This window comes from Giraffa tippelskirchi, chromosome 8 (genome assembly GCF_054371585.1).
Source record: "Giraffa tippelskirchi isolate mGirTip1 chromosome 8, T2T-mGirTip1v1.2.pri, whole genome shotgun sequence".
Taxonomy (NCBI): Eukaryota; Metazoa; Chordata; class Mammalia; order Artiodactyla; family Giraffidae; genus Giraffa; species Giraffa tippelskirchi.
Window position 1 is genome coordinate 160,641,863 of NC_137282.1, and position 13,719 is coordinate 160,655,581.

The 13,719-nt window shown below is 51.6% G+C and overlaps 2 protein-coding genes across 5 annotated transcripts in view; one reads left to right on the plus strand and one right to left on the minus strand.

Annotated features, from left to right (window-relative positions):
• RREB1 (ras responsive element binding protein 1) overlaps positions 1-10,944 on the minus strand; it is a 121,770-nt gene extending 110,826 nt beyond the window's left edge. For 2 of the 4 annotated variants that reach the window (XM_081523705.1, XM_081523701.1), the window contains exon 1: positions 8,963-9,143. The gene's annotated coding sequence lies outside the window, so the exon portion shown is untranslated. Of the gene's footprint in view, positions 1-8,962; positions 9,144-9,885; positions 10,403-10,644 lie in introns of those variants that run through there. The other 2 variants (XM_081523700.1, XM_081523699.1) reach the window with 2 other exon arrangements.
• LOC145518795 (uncharacterized) lies at positions 9,213-13,075 on the plus strand. Its single transcript, XM_081523706.1, has 3 exons — positions 9,213-9,957; positions 11,564-11,631; positions 11,714-13,075. Exons 1-3 carry the CDS (start codon positions 9,679-9,681, stop codon positions 11,823-11,825), a joined length of 459 nt encoding a protein of 152 aa, XP_081379832.1. The 5' UTR covers positions 9,213-9,678; the 3' UTR covers positions 11,826-13,075.
• The last annotated feature ends 644 nt before the right edge of the window (positions 13,076-13,719 follow it).

Below are 13,719 nucleotides of genomic sequence, written 5' to 3' on the forward strand. Positions count from 1 at the left end.
TAAAGCTTCACTAGGGGCTTCCCTGGTGGCTCCAATGGTGAAAGAGTTCGCCTGCCTGATAGCTCAGTTGGTAAAGAATCCTCCTGCAATGCAGGAGACCCCGGTTCAATTCCTGGGTCAGGGAGATCCGCTGGAGAAGGGACAGGATAGGCTATCCACTCCAGTATTCTGGCCTGGAGAACTTCATGGACTCTGTAGTCCATGGAGTCGCAAAGAGTCAGACATGACTGAGCCACTTTCACTAAGCAATGCAGGAGACCCTGGGTCGGGAAGATCCCCTGGAGAAGGGAATGGCTACTCACTCCAGTATTCCTGCCTGGGGAATTCCATGGACAGGGGTAAGCTCTCAAACAACAAATGGTTTTCAGAAATTTTATTTTCATGATTTTAAAAACAAGTGTAACTTTAGACTAAGGTGTGTGAGTTGAGCCTCCTTTAAATTATACTTGGTTCAAAATTTTAAGTGGAACAGTTTGATGCAACGTAGTTTTAACTAACCAAGTTGTGAAAACCTGTTTGAGATGCTCACTAGCCAGTTTTATGTAATTACCCCTCCAAACAATTAAAAGCCCTGAAGTGGAAGAGAAAATGGCTTAAAAAAAAAAAAAAAAAAAACACCTTTTTTCACATGAGAGGAAAACATACAAGCTTTCTTAGAAATAAGATGAAGTTGGACTAATACATCTGAATGTATCTGCCAGATCTGAGCCTAAACTCTAGTTATCAGGTGAGGACATTAAGGAATATTTAAGGGTAGCAATAATGTACTTTTAATTGACTAGGATTTTATCTTGTATAAAGGATACTAAGATCTTCTAATGTTAAAAAAAAAAACCTTAATTCCTTATTTGAAAAGGAAACCTATCCACATAGTTACAAACATAAAGGTATAAAAGGATCCATAAAATGCCTCTCTCTCACTCCACCTTTACGGCGTCTTCCGTATTCCCCTAGTTTTGAAGACATATGTACCTCTTTTAGGAGAAAGTTAAGAAAAGATTTTGGATGATTTTGTGTATTCACAGTATTGGGTTTTTTTTTTTAACAATAAAGTCTCAGCATAAAGGAATTTCCCATAGAACAGTGCAAATGATTCTTTCTATAAATATGATCTATAATCAACTTCTATAATATAAGTATGTATGTATATTGTGTGCACACAGACATAAATAAAGCAAGATCTGTACCCTGTAGGTTTCTGGTTTGGCATTTTGTTTTAAATCCAAGCAGTAATGGCAAAAAAGAAAAGTTAAATTATACACAGACCAACACTCCTATTAACTCATACCACTAATGAAACAAAAATCTAACTAAGCAGAGAAAATGGGCCCACACATTGGAGCTCTGAAATGATTCTGCTCTTTGATCTGTGTGCCCATCTCTCCTATTTAATATAAACTTCAAACCAAGAGCCATGAAAAGTGGTTATAATTAGTAAGGGCCCCAGTGTGACAGCTTTTAGAGCAATCAGGCATTAACAACGTTTTTTTTCTCTTTAATTCTGAGTAAATTAAGCTGAGCAAACTTTTATTTTAAAATTTCTGTAATTCAAAACACTTTCCCACCAGTGTGCACTTAGCACCCAATTTCTGGGAGACGGGTTTGCTGAAAAACGTTAGTTTACTTCTGTTTCCTTCTCTTAATTTGTACCGATATTTAGGACTTAGCTCCTCAAATTATAGTGCTCTTTTCCAAAAATAACCTGCACCTCTTCAGAAAAACTCTGTGTTTTTTGTATTTGAAAATGGATTCAACAATAATTACTGAATAGGCATCAACTATGCAACCCTTGAGGCTTCCCAGGTGGCTCTAGTGGTAAAGAACTCTCCTGCCAATGCAGGAGATACGGGTTCAATCCCTGGGTTGGCAAGATCCCCTGGAAAAGGAAATGGCAACCTACTCCAGTCTTCTTGCCTGGGAAATCCCATGGACAGAGTAGCCCTGGTGGGCTACAGTCCATGGGGTTGAAAAAGAGTGGACACGACTGAGTGACTAAATGGCAACAAATGCAACCCTTGAGCCAGGTACAGAAAATGGAAAAATATGATTTGAAGTCACTGCCTATTCTCCAGATGGGAAAAACATGCCAACAGGTAAATTACAACAGACAGACCGGCCAGATGGGGTAAGGGTTATTCTGATGGAGGACCTGATTCTCCTTGCAAAAGGTGGTATTTAAGATGGGTCTTGAAAGAAGAGTGAAGAAATGTTTGCAAAGAGACTGGGGGTGGGGACAGAGCCGAGTGAGCGATCAACGGAGAAGCAGAAGCTCCTACACTGTGGCCGCCGCGCAGAGCGGGAGTGGGAAGGGCTGGAACTAGGAAGACCGTCTGGGAACCGCCGAAGGAGGTCCTTGTGTGCCAAGTCGACGAGTTTGAATTTCTTCCTGCAGACAGCAGGGAGCCAAGAGATGTTTTTCAGCTGGCAAACCCCACGCACAGCTAGTGTCCATCGACTGGAGGGGGACAGAGGTGCCAGGAAATTGACTTGGGAGGTGTCTGTGATATGAGGAGAGCCTCGGTCAGGCCAGTGGGGCAGCTGACCCTGGAGTTGGACGGCACAGGGGTTTCCAGGAGGGTCTGGCTGGGGTGGGAGAGACCCAAGTCAGAGACTGGCTGGGAAGGCTGGGCAGATGGTGAGTTTCAGGTCACCTTCCAGAAGTTGGGGGAGGGACTTCTTCTTTCTGCAAGTTCCCTCTGATGCACCTGCAGGCGGCCCTCAGCCTAGCAAAAGGTGTCAATGGAGACAGGCAGCGGCAGTGGCCGGTTTACAGGGTGCGGGAGGGGGCGGCGGGACGCTAGAAGCAAGGCTCTTGCCACCCCAAAAGCTGCGTGGAAAAGGTGGCTTCCGGGCAGGTCACTGCCACCATCAGCCCAGAGGGATGTGAACTGAGGGACCCTGACAGTCTGTCGGCAGGATGAGGATGTAAAGAAAGCTGTCTGCAGAATGTGCAATGCTTCTCTTAGGTAAGTGCCAGCCCAGATGGTTCTGGGGGCAACTGTCACTTCCCACCACAGGCTGCCCCACCCTTTTGGGAATCGTCCCCCCTCTTCCTGCCTTCTTCTTCTCCAAAGCTCCCCCCCCACCCCCACTCCCTGCCTGTGAGCTGGGAGGTGGGGTGGACCAGGACATGGGTCAGGCAAGTGGCACCTGTGGCTAAAGACAGCTCCCGCCACTCTCCTTGGACATGTCTGGTCTGGGAAAACGCAGTTTAATGTTTGTATACCACGTTTCTTCTTCCTTCAAATCAACCTCTTTTGGGGGTCTTTGAGGTCCGGGAGTCCCCAAAACATGAAAATCACCACCATCTCTTCCCTTCAATCTGTCCCCAGCCCTCCCTGGGGGTCAGCCAGGTGTCCACTCGCGGGGAGACGTGTGGACAGAAGCCCAGGCACCCCCCCAACACTGAACTTTAACAAGGGTGTAAAGTTATGTAAGAATTCTGCAAAAACTTAAGAAAACTTAAATAAGCAAGACTACAAGGGTGAAAACATGAACTGTCAAGCAAGCAGGGGCTTGTTCAAACACTGAAGGAAAAAACAGTGGGGGGGGGGGGTGTGTGGTACCCTCCACATAACTTAGACCAGGAGGGAGACGGGGCAGATGACAGCACCGGAGCCAGTGTCCTAAATAAGCGAAGAAGTACCACCTACCAGAGCAGCTTCCCAGCACCCCTGAATCTGGTTTGTTTTAGAAGCAGAAAAGTTCTGGCACTTTTATTGACTACAGAGGTTTTTAAATATACGGAACACCACTGAAATGTTCTGCCCAACCCCCAATCTCCTGTAAAATCTTGGACTTGCCAACACGGCACCTTATCGTCCTGGAAGGAGACCTTACTGGCTCCATGAAATTCCAGATCCCCAAATATGCCACGTGCAGCACAGCGAGAACACCAGGCTGCTTGCACACATGACGCGGGTCTGTACCTTTAAAGCAGGCTTTCTCACCCTCCAACTACTGACATCTGGGGCTGGATGAGCCTTTGTTATGGGGCTTCCCAGTGCATTGTGGGAAGAGCAGCAGCATCCTTGGCCTGGACCCACTGAAGGCCGGGGCATCCCCTCACCCAGCAAGGCAATCAGAGTCTCTAGACGTTGCCAGGTACCCCTTGGGGGTGGGGGACCACCAAGCTGAGAGCCACTGCTCTAAAGAGTGGCCACTGCTCCCAAGCTTACCACCTGCCTGTCCCTTAAAATTCATCCCTAAGTGATAGCTCAGCAGGTAAAGAATCCACCTGCGCGGCAGGAGACACGGGTTCAATCCCAGGGTCAGGAAGATCCCTGAGAGGAGCAAATGGCAACCACTCCAGTATTCTTGCCTGGAAGATCCCACGGACAGAGGAACCTGGCCAGCTACAGTCCATGGGGTCGCAAAGAGTCAGATACGACTGAGCAACTAAGAACACAAGCAAACTTCACGAAGAATAATGTGCTGGCCTGTTTGTCTCTGGGCACTCGAAGCAAACAAAAACTCTGCCTGAGTACTGGAGTTGTGCACAATTCTGGAAAGGAAATCCAGAGTGGATACCCACAAAGCTTCCTGAGCTCAAAATACACCACTTTCTTCCATATATAGATTCTGACTTTCTGAAACATTTATTTTATCCTTACAATGATCTCACGAGGTAGAAAACCTACTGAAAAAAAATGTCTATAATCAGGTTCATCCAGAAAAACCCTGCCAAAGGCTAAAAAAGTTTCTTTTTTAATTGCCTTACATCTTCGCATTCAACCACAGAATTGTTGTCAAAGGATCTGGTCTCATTTAAAAAGCACACAGATAAACAGGCCCTGTATATTTGATGCTCTGTCTTCTGAGGCCAAGCTGACTTGAAAAAGCAGGTGTTGTTTGGAGTGAGGCTGGAGCTGGGACTTCTGGGTCCTGGGCTTGATTTATTACCAGCCACCGGGTGGAGGTTGGCACAGCTGGAAAATGGGTTAATACACCCACCCAGCCCTCACTGTGCCGCTCCCGCTCGGAGGATAAAATTCAAATCTTTGTTCAAGGCCTCCACAAAAGCAGGGTGAAGTTCACTTTGTCCGTGGTCCGCCCTAACGAAACATGAAATGTCCCAAGTAATGAAACCACTAAGAGCCTCCAACATTCTTAGAACCGTCTTACCCGGCAGCCTCTGAAAGAGCGGGGAGAAGAGATGAGATACCAAGCCAGCCAGGGGAAAAACAAATAGAGCCATTTAAAAGCTTTATCTAATTACCCCCACTGAGACTTTTTCTCCGCCTGTCTGGCCGGCTGACAAAGAATGTGGGGCTTTTGCCTAGGCTTTGTCACCCCATCAGGACCACCCGCCCTCAGCGAGTCTGAAAGGCCTCAGGTGAATCCCGCAGGAGCTGCCCGCCTGTACTCAGACTCGGGGACTTCACAGAGGCTTTCAAATTCTATTAGCACTGCTTGCTTGAATCACACTGAACAAACAGTCTCCACCCTCTCCCACTTCTTTTGTCTAAGCACCTATTCACTGGCAGCCACCTTTATTGATGGGCAGACTGGCTCACCTGTACCCAGAGTACCATCCGAAACAAGATGCACCAGTCGCTGCAGGGACAGCTCCCTGTGCCCTCCTCCTGGGCGTCCCTCCCCTCCCCACACCCGCCCCCAGTCTCCACCAACCACTGCCAGCTACTCTCAGCTGCCCTTCCTATAACACCCAGGGAAGGTGATGAGGGAAATGGAGACCAACACAGCAGGTGACCCCGTCCCAGAGGACAGCTAACAGAAAAGGAAAAAGCCCATCACCCTCCCGCCCCATCTTCCTCCCTCTTCTACTTTGGTCATCAAGAAAACCCTGCAGATGATTTTCCTGTCTGTATTCTGTCTTCCTTGGGTGCAGGGGAAATTAAAAATAAGCGATGCATTTCAGAAGGCACAGTGTATGCCTCCCTCTTGTTTCAGATCGTACACCTTTTCCCTCTGATTTATAGGTAGGCCCCCCAGGGTGTGGAGATCACAGGCTGACCCCTGCTTTTTGAAGAGAGCCATGGCTATTTCTACTCAAAATCCACTTTCTAAGTCTAAAAGAGAGAAAGAAAACTCACTAACCTGCCCCTCCCAAGAAAACCCATCTAAGTTCTTAATTGTATTTGGATATAAAAAACATTACTCAACTTTGCCTGCCGGGCAGGTCAGAGGCACACAAGTAACCTTCAGACAGGGACATTTCTGAGCTGCAGTGAGCTTGCTTTTCAGCCAAGAGATGGTTACCAACCACGGCTTTGGTTAGACTGCAACCCTTTTATCTCACCGAAAAACTCCAAAATCCTTAAAGTGTTGCTTTTGAACACTTGGTCCCAAAGCTACTCTACATCTAATGGAATTATTTTCAAAAAGGGGCTGAAATAAACTGAGGTGGGGAGGTGGAGTGAAAAGGAGGCGCTCTATCAAAACTTAATTTAATAGCAGAAAAGGGGAAGACCACTGTCCTGGGATCAGGAGAGGCTCTACTGCCTTCGTCCTGCTGATTGTCTATTGCATTTCTAGCTTCCAAACACAAGCCTGTTTAGTAAAGAGCAAAATAAGACATCACTTCACGGATTAGGTAGGTTTTCCAAACTAAGCCATCTGTTATTAATAAATGAAATAAGGTGATGTTACACACACCTTTCCTAGGGAAGTGAGGATTTAATCTGAACACACAGGTTAACAGACAAGACGTTCACCCAGACAAGCTGCCATCTGACACCAGGTCTGGTCAGAGCATGAACTTCAATAAAAAGACACTTACAAAAGAGAGATTATTTAAATATGATAACAAAAAACAAACTTGACATCCTACTTTCCTAGGCCAAAGGACATGAAGGATTCAGAAATTAATTAAATCTAGTTAAATAATGTAAAACAGGGGAGGATTCCCTTTCAAAAATGCTTCGGTTAATTTTAGCATCCTTCTGTTTAGCTGCTTAGCAACCCTTATCCTATGACCTTTTAAGCACCACCTACTTTTCAGAAGGATAATGAATAGAAACATCAAAAGGATTCACTTCTGACTACTTCGGAGTGAGCACTTTTAATCAATTTTCTGTAGGAGTTAAATTTATATTAATTATGCCATACAAAACCCCCCAAAGGGTAGACTTTTTTCTTAATTTCATTAACCGGGAAATGTCCTTCACTAAAGGTAATAAATGATGCTAACAACTGAGCGTAACACAACCAGCAAAGACTTCCAAACTGATTTTAGGAAGTGGACTAGCACAGCAGTTCAAAACTGGGTAAAAATGCAAACCACATACTGGCAACTGCATAGGGCCTGGCACACAGCAAGGACTCCATCAACAACTGCTGGTGAGATGATGCAGACTGGCTCAGTAGGCTGACATTCTGCACCTATGTTGGATACAGGATGTGTCCTACAAATGAGACCTCAGGAGCCTGCCTGAAGAAGTCTAAAATAAAATACCCTTCCATCAAAAGGTCATTTGTGAGATGATGCAAACAGTTAGGAATGGATGCCCCACCTGTGACATCTGAGTCAGACCCATCTTCCCATCACACAACAAACCCTTGTCTGTCATAAGGGCCCAGGCTCTGAATTTCTGATGAGAAACAAAGTGATATCCAGAGAATGATATGCCATATAACAGAAAAGGTCAGCAGCATTTTCTTAAGACTATCATGTAACCAGCAAATCCTCTTTAAAAACAAAACATCCTAAACTGCAACCTGTTTGGCAGTATTTTTAAGAGTAACAAAACAGTGCAAGTTCATTAACAACCTAAAATGAAGCACAAGGTAAACAAATAACAAATCAAAGGGCTCTCCCTTTCTTTTGTAAAGGGGGGGGTGGGGCGGGAAGGAAGGTGTTTTTTCACACATTTAAAACTTGATAAAAGCCATTCAAATGTTTAATTCATCAGTGAAACCAAAGCCCAAAACACATCAAAGCAAGATCCATGAGAGGATACCCAGAAGCTTCCTCCAAAAGGCGACGGTAAAAGATAGAGGGGAAAAATATAGCAACTAAAATTAGTGACACACCTTTGCATAAATTACTTGAAGAATAATTTGTGTGATTGTGTGACTCTTGAAGGAAGAAAAGAACTACACGTTTAAAAAAAGAAAGCGAGAGGAAAAAAAAAAGAAGTTTCAGCCAAGGCTTCAGCCTCTAACAAGACTTCCGGGTTACATTAGGACTTAGAACCGTACCTGCCTGCTCGAGAAGGCACCAGCCCTAGAGGATGCTTTTAAGGGCCATGGGGGAAAACAAAACAAAAACCATCCTTTTCTTTGCAGTTCCCTTTTCTCCGCTGTCCACATCAGTTACATTCGAATACACTCGCGCGCGCACACACACCACTGCATATCTAGAAGAAAACTATCTGGAAAACATGGGATGCACATTAACGACTCAGCAGCCTTTGCGGAAATCACTTCCAGTCTCTTCTTCAAGACAGAAACACCTCGCTATTTCCAGCATCTCTATCCAACAGGCAAACTTCATTTCCACTGGCTTTTAAATCTACACTCTAAAACAAGCGTGGGGTGAATGTTTCTGCTGCTGAAAACCCTCAGACGGGTTTTTCAGCATACCCCCAAGAGTTGTGGTTTTTTTTATTCCCTTTTCCATCTCTCTCCACCACCACTATCCCCAAAAAAGAAGCCGAAAAAACTCCAAAGTGGCCCGAATGTGTGCTGCTGCCGGCTCTGAAGCCGTGTAGAATTTCGTAATGGAATGTGAACTGCTCGTCCGGATCTGGGCTCACGTTCTATCTTCTAACCAGTAAGGAGCCAGGCAGGGCAAATGTGCTGAGCAAGGAGAAATACTTTTCTCCTCTTTTATAACCCATCACGGATGCACCGCGGACGCGGGACGCGAGTTGCACGCGGCGCCTGTCAACCGACCCGCCCGCCGGCCGGTCCCCGCGCCGGGGGTTGGCGGGGGGTGGGGGGGTGGTCCTCTGCTACCTCCCACCCACACACCCCCCTCCCCCGACCCCCGGCCTACCCGAAAAGCAAAGTGGCCCCGCCAAGGAGTGGGCTGGACCGGCGCGCCCCGCACTCACGCGCCTCCCGGGGCCCGGAGGGCGGCGGAGAGCGAGCCCTCCCATCCTCGACGCGACCCTCGGCCCGGTCCGGAGAACGCGCCGCTCCCAGGGAGGGGGCCGGCGACGGGAAGGACCTCCTCTGCTCCTTAGCAACCATTAAGGTCGCAGTTTCCTAAGAGACCGCGAGCGGGGAGGTGGGGGCCGGGTGGGCGCGGGGGCCGGGCCGAGGAGGAGGGGGGCGCGCGGGGGGCGCACTGGGTCCCCCAGCCCCTGGACGCCAGCCCTCCCCACCCCATCCCGGCCTTGCTGGACGCTGCGGGGCTGGGATGGGAGGAGGCAGGGAAGCCCCACAACTAGGCAAAAAAAAAAAAAAAAATTGGTCCAGCGGGCGGCGGACAAAAGTTTCCGAGCGCGCTCCACAGCTGGGCGGCGAAGCGGGCCCCGGCGGCCGGCCCCGCCTCGGATGCTCCCGGCCTCCTTCCTGTGCTCGTGACGGCGCCGGGCGCCGAGGTCCCCCCCCAACCCCCCCCCCCGCGATGCAGGCTCCGCTCCACACCGATGGCTCCCACGAAAACACGTACACCGCCAGCGGAAAGGCCAGAGAACAATACGCGCGGACGCGCCCCCCCCGCCCCTCGCGCGGTCACCCGGGGCGCGGTGGTGGTGGGGGGGCGCGATGGTTGGCGTGACCAGCAGCCACGAGCCGGGAGCGGCGAAGGCGCAGGGCCCCCTCCGGGGCCGGCGCCGTCCGCCGGAGACGATCAAAGTCCGCAGCTCAGGGCGCGGCGGATGCTTCCCACCGCGCGGTGCCCCCCCACCCCCGGCGAGCACCCCCCCACCCCCGAGCGTGGCACCCCCCCAAGAGCGTGGCACCCCCGGATACCTGGCGGCGGCGGCGGCGGGCGGGCGGGCGCCGTCATCTCCGCGCTCCTCTCGGCCCGAGAGGGACTCGAAAGTATGTAGGAGAAGAGTTTCCCCTCCCACATGGGAGGGGGGGGAGGAGGGATGTCGGGGGAGAGAGAGAGAGAGAGAGGGCGGAAGATGGAGAACTGTGCGCTGGGAAGATGTCTCTGGCCGGCCGGGCGCGCACCCTCCGAGTCCCCCCGGCGGGGCTCGGTTAAAAATAAATGCGGCGGCGGGCGCGGCGGCGCGGGTCGGGCCGGATTCCTGCGCTCGGACGGCTAATATGGATGCGCATCAGGTCCCCCGGCGGCGGGGCGCTGCGGCCGGCAGCTCGCGCTGGGAGCTGGTTGGCAGAGCCGGCGGCTCGGGAAGGGGAAAGGGAGCGGAGGAAGGGGAGGAGGAGGAGGGAGGAGGAGGGAGGAGGGGGGAGGACGCGGGGAGGAGGAGCGGCCCGGCGCGCAGCAGCCCGAGGGGCGAGGGCAGCCCGGCTCATCCCACGCCGGCCCCCCGAGCGCACGCAGCGCCGCGGCCGTGGGGGTGCGGTGGGGGGTGGCTCCCGGGTCCTCGCGGCCCCCGGGGGAGACGCGGAGTTCGAAAAGTACGGCGCGCCCTGCGCAGACCTCACCCTCCCCACATCCCCAAAAGTTCTTCGGAAAGGTCGCCGCTCCCGGCTCAGCCCCGGACATCTCGCGGCCGCCCGAGGGACCGCGAGCCGGAACGCCCGGAGGCGCGTACTCACAGCCGGGCCAGGGCGCTGTGGGCTCCCGGGCGAGGACGCCGAGGGGACCGGTGGGCTGCGGGGAGGGATCGAGCAGAGATGCAAACTTGTTCCGGAAAAGGAATCAAAATGGCGTTTCTGGATGTGCAAAGTTCATCAACTCCGCAGTCGCTTCCCCCCCCCACCTCCGCTTCGCCCCGCGGGGAGGGAGGTGGGCGAGGAGCTGGCGACCCTGGCGCCCCGGCCGCCGTCCCGGCCCCCGCCCCGGCCCCCCGCCCCGCTTGCCCGCCTGCACGCTCGGAGCCCCGCTCTCCCCCTCTCACCCTGATAAGTAGACACATCACGTGTTGCTCCTGCGCGTCTCCTGGGGACGTGTTACTGAGCCGCGGCGGCGGCGGCGGCGGCGGCCGCGCTCGGGCCAGGGGGCTGGGGGTGGGGGGTACCGCGGGCCGCGCCGCAGCCCCCCACCCCGATCTTAGCGGGGTGACTGCAGTCTCCATCCCCGGGCTGGAGGGACCCTGCAGTCCCCCCACCCCACCCCCACTGCAGCCCAGGTTGGCCCCCACGCCCTCCGCGGGCTCCCCCGGGGGCCCAGCGGGAGGAGGGCTTGGGCCGCCCCCCTCACCCCCGGTGGAAGGGTCTCGGCGGCGGCGGCCGAGCGCGATGCGACCTGCGCGGCGTTCTTTGCCGGCCGGCCACCTTCATGGACCACCGCGCGCCCCCCCTCCTCACTCTAGCCCCTCACTGCGGGCGACTCCCCGTCCCCGGCTCTCCATCACTTAACTCGGTGGTTTGTTTCACTATTTTAACGGAGGAGAGGAAGAGGCAGCGATGCCTGCGAGGCGCGAGGAGGGCACTTCGGAGGCCGGGGAGGCGGGGGGGCGGGTGCCGCGGTGGGGGCGGGGGTCCCCTGACCCGACGCCGCCCTTCTTGGTTTCAGAGGCAGATGTGGGGGGCGAGCCCCACCCGCGCGGTTCCCTCCCCACGCGGTCCTCGCTGTGCATCCAGGTGGGACAAGCAGACGATGGGGCGGGAGATGAAGGAACTGGCGCTTCACCCCGCCCCCAACTCCGGGCCGTTTCTCTCCCAGGGCCCAGTACTTCTTGCTCTGGGACTGCCGCCCCGGCAGCGCGTTCTCCATCCAACTCATTCAGCGCTGCCTCGGCCTCTGTCACCTTCCCTTCCCCGGGCTCCACAACTGATGCTTCGGCGGCGGGGGCTGCCTTGCCCCCAAGCGGCCGCCCCCTGGTTCCCCACCCCGCGATGGCAGGGCTGATGCTGTGTCATCCTCGTCGCCCTCCCCGAGGCATCAGGGAAGCCACATGCAATATCTCTTTCTCTCAGAGGGCTCCTGTTTCAGCTCTGAAAAGCTGGGGCCCTCCTCTGAGCCGCTCGCCATCTCCAGGGCTCCAGCCACCAGCTTCGCCCTGGCTGCGGCGGCCCAAGTTATCACCCAAGCCCAGAGAAACCAGGCCTGGGCCGCGCTTCCTCCATAAAGCAGCTGACATGTTTCCAACTGTTAATACTTTTCCTACAGAGCTTCTGAAAGGGGCCTGTTGTCAGACTTTGGAAACATCTTCAGACAGATAAGGGTGATTGTGGTTGTAGAAAACAAACACTGCACACCCCCTAAATTCTAAAGATGAAGGGGGGCCTCTCAACTAGGTGCAGAGAACCCTACTGCAGAGTCTCCTCTGTGAGGCTTGTTAAGCAAGATGATGTTATACAGACAGAAAGCTGGCTACTATCTACTTACTATGACCTTCGACCCTGTTCCACGCCAGTTCCTCTGAATACTCTTGCACACCATCCAGAGTTGTAAGCCCAGGCCCAGGCCTTTAATTCGTGGCCTTCAGTGGATCTCTGGTTTTCAGGACAGCAGACAGAAGTGTCGACCCAGGCATGGATTAAATGGATGGGTTCTGGCCAAGACAGAACTCTCTAGAACCACGCAAAAGCAGTTGGACCATTACCTCTGACTTGAGATAATCAGCTGCCCAAGAGGGAACTGATTCAGCTGGCTGTTTCTCTGATGTCCAGAGTCATCAAAATTAAGTTTTCAGAACCTGTTACGTTTCCCAGGGTCTGCTGTTGACAGAGGAAAACTCAACCCAGAGAAACTTTAGCAATGGCATTTTTCTAAGCCTCCTCTCCAGCCCACTGCATGTGCCCAGTTAGGAGTTAACCTTTCCTGGTCTCTCCACTCAGTGGTACCTTTTTAAGTAGGAATCATATCAAAATTGGAATTTTGCTTGTAATTTAGCTTATTCTGTAAAATACATTCAAACCTGCAAAGCTACATGAATTTTTAGGACAAATCACCTCGATAACATCACCGAGGTAATACTGAAAACCTATTTATAGTTGAGAAAACAGCCTAAAAGTAACTTTTGAAATGATACTGAGCTCTGCATTCATCTTTTCTAGCTAATTCATAAACTTGGAAGTCAAATGAGCTGTCCAAAGGTCTGTTTGTTCATATTACCTATAAGTTTCCTTGATCCAACAAATATTTTTTGAACATCTTATAGGGAGAAAGAGTCATGCTATCAAAACCATGATGATCCTCAGGAAACCAAAATTGAAAAAGATACATGTACGCCAATGTTCACTGCAGCACTATTTTCAATAGCTAGACTATGGAAGCAACCTAGATGTCCATTGACAGGTGAATGGATAAAGAAGTTGTGGTAGATAAACACAATGGAATATTACTCAGCCATAAAAAGGAACGAATTTGAGTCAGTTCTAATGAGGCGGATGAGCCTAGAGCCTATTATACAGAGTGAAGTAAGTCAGAAAGAGAAAGAGAAATATCGCATATATATGGAATCTAGAAAGATGGCACTGATGAATTTATTTGCAAGGCAGCAGTGGAGAAACAGACATAGAGAACAGACTTATGGACACGAGAGAGGGGAGGAGAGGGTGAGATGTAAGGAGAGAGAGTAACATGGAAACTTACAATATCATATGTAAAATAGATAGCCAATGGGAATTTGCGGTATGTTTCAGGGAACTCAAACAGGGACTCTATCAACCCAGAGGGGTGGGATGGGGAGGGAGATGGGAGGGAGGTACAAGAGGGAGGGGACA

Excerpts from the sequence above, each read along its gene's own strand:
- LOC145518795 (XM_081523706.1), top strand. The coding sequence starts at position 9,679 with ATGGTTGGCGTGACCAGCAGCCACGAGCCGGGAGCGGCGAAGGCGCAG. Across the intron at positions 9,958-11,563 it reads GGCCCGAGAGGGACTCGAAA|AGGCAGATGTGGGGGGCGAG; the intron begins GTATGTAGGAGA and ends TCTTGGTTTCAG. Across the intron at positions 11,632-11,713 it reads GGTCCTCGCTGTGCATCCAG|GGCCCAGTACTTCTTGCTCT; the intron begins GTGGGACAAGCA and ends TTTCTCTCCCAG.